Source organism: Equus quagga, chromosome 2 (genome assembly GCF_021613505.1).
Source record: "Equus quagga isolate Etosha38 chromosome 2, UCLA_HA_Equagga_1.0, whole genome shotgun sequence".
Classification (NCBI taxonomy): domain Eukaryota; kingdom Metazoa; phylum Chordata; class Mammalia; order Perissodactyla; family Equidae; genus Equus; species Equus quagga.
In genome coordinates, this window is record NC_060268.1 from 64,304,952 (window position 1) to 64,315,208 (window position 10,257).

Consider the following 10,257-nt stretch of genomic DNA (forward strand, 5'->3'; position numbering starts at 1 on the left):
GCTATTTTGTCATTGTGCAAACATTATAGAGTGTACTTACACAAACCTAGATGGTATAGCTTACTACACACCTAGGCTATATGGTACTAATCTTATGGGACCAATGTCGTATATGTGACCCGTCATTGACCAAAATCTTGTTATGCGACGCATGACTGTATTTTGTCGTGGGAAACAGAATCCACCTCCTACCCCACAGAGCATACTGGCAATACTATTTGTAGGGGATAGAATGAGGAACCAAGTCTAGTCGATCATGGAAAAGCCCAGAGATGCAGGAAATAAAGAGTGGCCTATCCTTGGGATAGAACCACGGGCATGAAGCCACATAGACAGGCCAGAGTACAAGCACCTTTTGGCCCTTGGGGTAAAAGCAAGACCATGAGTAGAACTGAGGATAATCAACAAGTCATATAGAAAAATAAAAACAAAATCTTGCTTGCAGGAAGCTCAAAACCCAGTATTTAAGAAAGAAGGAAAGCAATTAGAGATTAGAGCAAAGAAATTGATCTAAAATCTAAGCAAAGATGAGGGAATGATAATTATGACATGAGCTGAAGGGGAAGCAGTGTTGGGAAAGACACAGAATCAGGAGACTCAGGTGGTAGACCCTATATCCCTCCAGCACTGCCAGAGGCTTTCCAAGGGGGTAGACAAAGCTAAGAGCTTCCTCACGTCTCTGTAGCCTGGTTTTACTCTTCCTTACAAGTAGCGGAATTGTGATTTCTATTAAGAAAGGCCATCCTTAAAGTTTATAGACTGTCACAGCATTGTCTAATTTGTTCCTTACCTTGAACGTTTGAGGTAGGTAGAAAGTATCTTTAAAACCATTTTATGTGACCGTGGACTTGTATCCAGAATATATTAAGAACTCATAATCTTAATAATAATAAGACTAACAACCTAGTAAAATGTCAAAAGGGTTAAATTGACACTTAGCAAAAGAAGATATATGAATGGTCAATAATCATGTGAAGATGCTCAACATCATTAGTCATCAAGAACATGCAAGTTAAAACCTCCACTTCAATACCACAAATACAGCTTCACTGTATTTTCACTATTGGCAATGCCAAGTGTTGGTGAGGATGAGAGACTGGAACCTTCAGCCATTGCTGGTGAGCATATAAAATGTCACAACCACTTTGGAGAACTGATCCAGCAATTCTATTCCTAGGTATTTATTAAAGAGAAATCAAAATATATGTACATGCACGTACACATACACGCAGGACTTGAACAAGAACATTAATAGCAGCTCTATTCATAATAGCCCCAAACTGGAAACAACCCAGACATCCATCAGTGGGTGAATAGATAAACAAACTGGGATATATTCATACTATGGATATAGTCAGCATCCAAAAGGAACAAAGTACTGATACTCGCAAAAACATGGATGAATCTCAAAGGCAACGTTGATCAAAAGAAGCCAGACACAAAGGAATTCATCTGCAGGATTCCATTTATATGTAGTTCTAGAACAGATGGAGCTAAGCTTAAGTTTAGAGGAACTGACTCGAAAAGAGAACTTTCTGTGGTAATGGAAATGTTCTATATTTTGAGTAAGGTGGTGGATACATGAGTGTAAATATCTGTAATATTTATAAATGTTTGTCAAAACTCAATTAACTGTAGACTTAAGGGTGGTGCATTTGGTTATGTGTAAATCACACCTTTACAAAAGAAGAAACTCAGGTTCAGAGAAGTGAAGATACTTGCATAAAGTTGAACAGCAAATCAGTGGTAGAACCGATACTTGAACTCAGGCCAGCTGATGTCAGAGCTAGGGCCCCTTTGGCTACATTGGACTGTCTCAGCATAGAAGGAAGGTGAGGAAGAGTTGGGCACAGCAGCAGGGGATCTTCCCTTATACCAGGGGGAGGAAAGGGCATAAGTCACTGAGGTCACATTTCTGCTCTGGGCATGAGGCTCGTAATGGCGCCTGTAATGGAAAGAGCCAATTCCATCTGGCCACCTGCAGGAGTAATTAGGAAGGCTTGACAGATGCTGGAGCAGAGATAAGCATCGCCATCTGACTCATGGAACCTGCCAGTAGAAATCATATCAAGATTATTCTTTTGTTGGTTATCCACCTTGGGTAGTAAATGATAAACTTGTTTCATTCTTAAGACCTTTCAAAAATGCTTTACGAATTAATACATTTCCATTGCAAAAAAATAAGACAAACAAAAAAAAGAAAAATTTATAACTTCCTAGGTCCTATTATCCAATGATCTCAGATATTTTTGTTTGCTAATAAATGAAAAAACTTTATTTTAACCAAAATGGTATCATACTATATGTGCTGTTTTATAACATGCATTTTAAACAACATACCATGAACATATGAACATTGCTCTGTGTTAGAGGATATAAACAGATATCCTTACTATTGGGTACATAATGTCCCAAGGGCGGATGTATCCAAATTTGTTTCACCAAACCTTACTGTTACATATTTAAGTTGTTTCCAATTTTTTGCTACCACCTACTACCCTCCTGCAAAAGAACATCTTGTACATGCATATTTGCTCACTTTTTTACTTATTTCCTCAAAGAAAGTTCCTAGAAGTGGAAATTCTGGGTCAAAATTGTGGTTTGGATATCTTTAATTCATATTGTCATTTTTTTCTTTTCAGAATGGTTGTACCAGTTTACATTCTCACCAGCAGTGAATGAATGTGCTATCCTGTGTCACCCTAAGGCCTAGACTATGATTGTCCCTATGCGAGGTGCCTCCTCTTTTCATGGAAAAAGTCTGCCAGGGTTAGAAACTCACCTTTGATGTTCTCTAGCTCCATCTCCCAAGCAATGCCTGAATCCCCTTTTGGGTTCTGCTAGTTGGAAATGAAAAATGTTTCTTTTAAAATGTTAATCGGAGAACATGATTGATGTTTGAACTGAGTAGAAAAATTGGGGAAGCTAGAAAGAGAAATGATCCTGGGGTCCAAATACTTTGGTTTCAGGGTTAGCTGTATCATCGTCTGTCACTGTGTGTGATCCTGGGAAAGTTACGTGCTTACCCAGCTTGGGCCTCATCTCTGATGAGGGATTGAGGAGGACGCAGTCTCTACATCATCTTCAGTTATGACATTCTATAAATCTTTGGCTATTTAAAGCATTCCTCTCAAAGGCTGGGCTTGTAAATTGAGAGTGTCAGGCCTTTGAAATGCAGCTTGTGTGGGAAAGGAAAAAACCCAGCAGCTAGTTTGCTGCTGGATCAGAATTCTGTGTTCTTTGTGAGGTAATAAATTGTGTCTTGGCTCTCGGATTATTCCAGGTTGCCTCGGGTTTTGCGGAAGTGGCTTTTTCAGAAATTGTGATCGTTGCCGGAAAGTGGGTGTTAATTTGTGCCTTGGCTATTTTTCAGGGCACACTCTGGCAAAATCCTGGCAGCTTTTTCAGAGGATCAGCAAATGCAATGACCTGGTTGTTGCTCTCCTTGCAAGATGACACACACCCTATATTCATAACCCAAATTAGACCTATAGTCAGAGACCTCATTTTTATAATAGACCACTTATCCTGGGCCTCCGAAGGGATTTTGGACCAAGTGGAAACACTCTGGTGAACATACCACAGGAAATGGGATAGCCAAAAACATAGAAATTGGTTAATATCCTTTAATAAAGTATCTGCGATCCACAGAAATGGGGTCCAGGTGGTATCCTGGAAAAGGAGCTGAAGCTAAGGAAAGTGGGGAGGGACTAAAACTGAACCCCATTTGCATCTGGTTCTCTACAGTTAGCAGCCTACGTTGACCTACCTCATTTTCTCCATGTGATATCTCTAGGATATCATCATCACTGTTTTGCCCCACTTCACCCCGCAAGCAGATGCAGGAGCTGGAACATGGGTGATTGGCCCAATCGCATCTACAACAACCGCAGAGCTTGGCTTGAATTCCCCTAAATCTCTGCTTTCTTGGCAGATTTTTTTCAGTCTTACACCTCTTTCCTCTTCTATCTCACTCTTCTTTGACAACAGTTGAAAAAACAACTCTTCTTTCTTACTCTGTGAGTCCACAGTAACCAATTAAAGTCATTTCCCAATCTTCAGTATAATGCTCTTGGAAAACAGTCTAGTCTAGTATTTTCCAGATTTTAGTCGTGTAGTCATTTAGCCTTCACAAGTTATTCCATGTTCCACCTGTACCGTTATTTATTTAACATTTGTCTTCAAATAAATGCACTATTTCATTTTTTCTTATTCTAAGAAATGCAATATCTGTGAAATCATAGGTTTGAGGTACTAGTTATAGTTTTCCCATATACCTTAAAATAATATAATAGCTATTCAATTTTTTAAATGTTCATTTGTATACTATGTCATATATGTTGCTTTTTTATCCCCTTTGATATACATACTATACTCTGAGAAATTAATTAAAACTAAATAAAATCTAACATTCAGTTCCTTGGTTGCATTAGCCACATTTATAAAGCTCAATAGCCACTGTGGCTAGAGGCTACCATGTTGGACAGTGCAGATAGAGAGCAACCTGTCATCACAGAAAGATGTACTGGACAGCTCTGTCTAAGGGTTGCCCAGGGCATGTTGACTGCTTTCATTGGCTCAAGCTACACTAATATATGGCAAGATCACCAAAAGAACTATGACTGGTGATTAATTTAGGAAGTGCTAGCAAAAATGTCAGATAATAGTTTATTCCAATGACCATTATCCAAGTAGGCAGGCAGCAAGGCAAGTCGAAGCATTTGAACTTGAGTAACAGATTCCCTTCGATATGCTCTAGACCGGCTCTCTCTCTCCTGTGGCCCTGCCTGTCCCCTCATCCCGACCACCCCCATCCTCCCGTCCCCTCTCTCCCAGTCTATCTGTCTCCTTTCCATGTGCGCATCTGTGTGTTTTCTGCTTTCCTGCTCCTTCTTCCTTTTGTTCCACCTCTGTGTCCTAGCCTCACTTTCATTCTTGCCCTTAGTCCTTTCTCTCCCTTTCTCCCTATGTTCTTTTTACCTTCCCAACCAGAAATCTCCCTAATCCAAAATCCAAGTATATTTGGGTTTCATTTTGTAAATTATTCTTCAACTATAATAATTTCAGGCCAAAGGACATTCTCGGTTATAACACGAATAAGCGATACCTCCTAGCAGAATTACTTAGAGATGTGGTCACCTGCCCACTGGCCATCGCAACTTGAAAGTCCCACTGGCATCTCAAGGTCAGCATGCCTAAAACTGAACTGTTTCCCACTCAAACCCCCTGCCTTATCCTCATCGATGTATCCACACCTAACCACTTGCTTTACCCTACTCCTTGTCCAAAGCTACCTTTAAAAGAACAAGAGAATTTTTGATTATGCTTCTCATCAGCCACGTGAAAGAGGGGCCCACACTGCCTCTGTGGCACTGGTCACCTTTATTGAGCAAGCTAAAAACAAGGAATTGCCTAGATGGCTTGATGCAACTTCTTTTAAAATAAAAAAATGACCCTGCTAGAGCTTGGAAAGATTTTGGAGGATCCCCAGAGGGAGGGAAGTGCCGCATAGACATATATATATGCTTTGTCTGTGGCCGTGAATGCCAAGGAGTAGAACAGACCTCTCTCTCTCCTTATTTTAATTATCTAGGGACCCCAGACAGGAAAGTAAAGGAGATGTTGGATTCGAGAGCTCTCAGAAGCACAAGATGCAGGGGGGTACATATGTGCATTGTTTGCACAAAATAGACCCTTCCTTAGGAGAATGAAATTGAAAGTTTCTCTTATTCTTTGCAGGGGAATGTGTTCTCTTTCTTTTCCCCATTCTAAATGCATTCAATTAGGCTAGGGAAAATTCAGTTCCTCTTGCTAATTTATACAAGAAGTTATGATACTTTGGAATCCTTCATCTGGGTGGGAGTGATAGAAACATCCTTCTGGCTAGGTTCTATACTGCTCCACTCTCTGAAAAAGAGAAACAGATTCAAGTTTTAACTAACCTTAATCTTTCTAAAGTTTAAGGTCTGTATTGTCCTCTGGATAATAATAACTATAACAACTATTTATTGAATGCTTGGAATTTGCCCAGCAATGTGTCAGGTGCTCTAGACACAGTCTCATTAATCCTCATCACAACCCAGGTGGTGTGCACGTTCCCTCCCCCCTGTATTTTAGTTTGAGGAATTTGAGTCTGAGAGAGATAAATAACTTGTCAAAGGTCACTCAGCCAATAAATAGCAGAGCTCAGATTCAAACCCGTCTGTCCAATGCCAGAGCTCTGTGGTCTTTGGACCCTGTAGTTTTAGTGTTTGTTTTTTCATCAAATGTTTATTGATGGTTACTGTGGGCCAGACACTATTCTAGGCTCAGGGGGTTCTACAATGAACAATAAAGGAGAGATCCCTGATCTTATGGATCTTGTATCCTAGAGAGTAAAGAGAAAAAGAGTAATTTTAAAAAAAATCTAGATGATTGCAGATGTTGGTAATGCCATAAGAACAAGAAATGGCGTAAACTGATAGTGAATGGGGGGTGGCTTACGTTGGGAGCTCTCGGAAGATTTTCTGAGAGGATGACTTTTGAACTCAGGCCTGAATGATATGAAGGATCCAGAATGTAGGTGTTGAGGGCAGCAGAAACAGCAAGTGCAAAGGCCCTAGGGTGAGAGTGAGTGCCATGTGTTTCAAAACAGCAAGAAGGCCAGTTGTGCTATGTAGTCAGTGGGAGTGAGTGGTATAAGGTCAGACTTGTAGATAGGGTTTGGACTTTGTTCCAAGAAGAATAGTATGCCACAGAAGGGTTCTGAGCAGAAGAGGCATATGGTTTGAATTAAATTTTTAAAAGATCACTCTGGTTTTTGTAGGGGGGAATGGCAGATACAGGAGCAAGACGGGAAGTGGGAGAAATGGTTAGAAGAACATGAACTTCAGAGGAGCTGGAGGTTTTAGAAGAAGGAGGATAGTGGGGATGGGAGTGAGGGAGCATTTACTCCACCTCCATCCAGGCCCTGGGATATGAGGATGGAGCCCCAGGGACCAGCAGGTCCAATTAGTGGGCTGGAGGGAAGGGAACATCCAGAAAAGAAGATGAAGCTCAAGGGAGTCTGCTTCAGCGGCTGTGGCGGCAAATGATTGTAATGACAGCCAGTTTTACTGAGCATGTAGTATGTCTAGGAAAGCACTTAGAATGTGCTTTCCTTGGAATAACTTCTTTAGTGCTCTCCATAATCCTAAACTGTAGATATTATGATTAGCACCATTTTACACAGGAAACTGAGACACAGAAGAGTTAAGAAACTTGCAGCTACTAAGTGATATGGCTGGGATGACAGATTCCTAATTTAGGAAGGCAGACTGGCAAGGTTTGGGGATTATCAGAGAGGGTTGGAGAGTGGCCACGCTCGGAGAGGGGTAGACTGGTCTGGAGATGAGACCCGCGTGACAAAGGTGATCTGGGAGGGAGTGATGAAGGGAAACAAGTTTGTTCCCTGATGCCGTTCACCCTAAGTGACACGAGAAGAAGGTTTACTGCAAACTGGAAGCCTGGAACCCCTGAGCGACTGCCCTTTCCTGCAGCTCCCCTGGGTGGGGTAGAAGCGCAGGGTGAGCCAGGCCTCCTCCTCGAGATTGCTTTCTTAGGCAGTTTGTGGGGCAAGAGCAGTTTCATCTAAACAAGACAGTGTCTTGACCTCTTTTGTCTCACTGCTCTTGGGTGGGGAGAATGCTCATATTCACATTTCTGGAATGTTTTTACCGTGACTTTCATAATCACTTACTGTGATTAATTAAGCATTTACGTCGTCTCAGGTTCTATGATGAGCACTTGACATATACTAATCCTTCAGTAAACGCAATCTTATGATGTAGCTGCTCTTCTCACTCCCTGTTTTCTGATGGTCTACCTGAGCTCTAGACAGGTTACATAACTTTCCCAAAGTTACAGTGAGTGGTGGACCTGAGATTTGAACCCTAACAATCTGGTACTAGAGGTCCATCCTTGATCACTCAGCTACAAGTGAGAAATGTACGTATGCTGGGTCGGGGAGAGTGCTTCCCAACAAGTCTTTGTAAACGCAAAAAGAATGAGTGAATGTGGCAGCACACAGTTGGAAGAGAGATCTTGGGAGTAATGAGCCAAGGTTTTCCATGGCCACACTGATGTTGAAATGTTGGTGGACCAACTATGAGGATCAGGGAGCAACCTGAAGATGATGTGGGCTTGGGGGACACACGGGTGGGAAGGAGGAAATTGATGTGAACAGAGAGGAATGATTGCTTTACTTACTTATCTTCTACTCCTAAGTCTAAAGTGATACTACTCAAATAACACTTTAATTATTTTAATTTAGTTTTAATTTCCCTTTTAATTCTATTTAATAAACACCTAAAAAGCTGTCTGCTTCCCCACTCTCCCCCCAAACAAGAAAAGTGGTAGGATTATGGAATTTGTGCTAAGATATTTTAGTTTTCCATGATTTTAAAAGAAAACAAATATGCAGGGTATTTTTAAAAGAAAGTGTTTAAATAAATGAAATAAGATTCTTTAGGCGTCATATTTAATTAAATCCATTTCATTATTTTTAAAAAATGTATTTTCTTTGACGTTCATCTATTCCTATCCAAAAACGTGGGTGGATAATCTGATCTCAGTTTTCTTGGGCTCTGTGATCTTGGCAAAGTCACTCTTTAATTGTGTGTCTGTGTTTCTCCAACTTGAAAATATGTAGATGTCCAGGACAACTGAACTGCTGTGGAAGGGCCATGAATTTCTTTGCCAAAAGGCCATGAGTAAGGAGACAGTCTCTTAGGTTGCTCTCAGTCCTTCATTTGTTCTAAATGAATTCATTAACCTATAAATCCGTTCGTTTTCTTTTGATTCACCTGGTGGATCAGAGTTTGCTGTCACTAAATGTCCTTCTGAGCTCCTTGGAGAAAAATGTCATAAATAATAGACATCTGTCCATTTGTTGTACAAAAGTGTATTAAATGCCTACTGGGTTCCAGGCTCCAAACATCAAAATGAATAAGATGAGATCCTTGTTCTTAAGGGATCATTGTTTGAAGGAATGATTACAAAAGCTGGTAGAGAACAGATATAACTACCTGCATGATGAGCTAGTCTGTGTCTCTTTGTGTAACACATTCCTTGGGAGTTAAGGGCCTAAAGTCTTGACCACATTCACATAACTTTCAGATCCTCGTCATGGCACACTGTTACGATGATGCTTACCTACAACTGACATGGACTTGGGCTCTGCAGATCATTGAGGCCTACCTACTTCTTAAGATGGAGTGATGGAACCCAGAGAGACCACCCAGCTGAAAAATGGCAGAGCCAGGCCTTGGACCTCAAATTCCTACCACAGTGCACTTTTTTCCATCTGAAATAAAATCCTATGTATTAGATGTACATTTTGTTTATGTCTTTAAACCTCCCCAAATTTATTAGTATTACTATGTATTCATTATTACATATTATTGACAGTCAATATTTCTTTAGATTAGCCAACATGTTATACTGTAAGGCCTTAGTAGAAGCAAACTCAGAACTGTCCTCTGGGCTGCCTCCCCAGTCCAAGGCATGCAAAGGCCACCCATAAAAGTCAGTTCTCTTTGAGGGTGTGGGGTTAGGAGTGGGGATGAGGGAAGTCCAGGGCATATGGCAATAAAAGGAACCTGTAGTTTCAGGCTGAGTGTTTGGGAAAGAAGAAAATATCACTCATTGATTGAAAGCAGTATAGTCATAATTTCATGCTTAAATGTAACCAGTTCTGGATATAGTTGTCACTTAGTTTGTGCTCAATAAACATTGGGTGGGACTGAATGAATGAATCTGGGGAAGAGAAATACAAGCAAAGACAACAAGCAGACCCAGAATTTTCATTTACTTTCTGTGTGCCTCCTGGTATATATGATTTAACACCTCTGTGTCTCTAAGTGGAACCAAAAGGTTTCATTGGCAGAGTTTATGGGCATCTATCTTCGAATGCTATTTAGTGGGGGAGCAGGCATTGTGGCAGTAAATCTGAGAGGTGAAAAGAAAGATCTACTAAGTTCCAAAGTTGGAGAGTTCAGAGCCAGCAGCTTAATGAGGCTTCTAGAAGGCTCCCTTGCACTGTAACATCACACATGGGTGTACCACCACAATGATGGTCATACTTTGTTACCCAGTATGTGATGGGAACAGAGGAATCAACACTTTGGGGTAAATCAGCATTAGTTCATGTTGCTTCATTTCTGGAAATGAGTAAAAAGATGGCATGATGACTGTATTCTTTTCCTATGACTGCCGTAACAAAGTACCACAAACTTGGCT

General features: G+C 40.8%; 1 protein-coding gene across 1 annotated transcript in view; it reads left to right on the forward strand.

Annotated features, from left to right (window-relative positions):
• LOC124235145 (thrombospondin type-1 domain-containing protein 4-like) overlaps positions 1 to 9,250 on the forward strand; it is a 342,518-nt gene extending 333,268 nt beyond the window's left edge. The window contains exon 9 of the mRNA XM_046652754.1: positions 9,136 to 9,250. Within this exon, the coding sequence (XP_046508710.1) occupies positions 9,136 to 9,237 (102 nt within the window). The 3' untranslated portion in view covers positions 9,238 to 9,250. The remainder of the gene's footprint in view (positions 1 to 9,135) is intronic.
• The last annotated feature ends 1,007 nt before the right edge of the window (positions 9,251 to 10,257 follow it).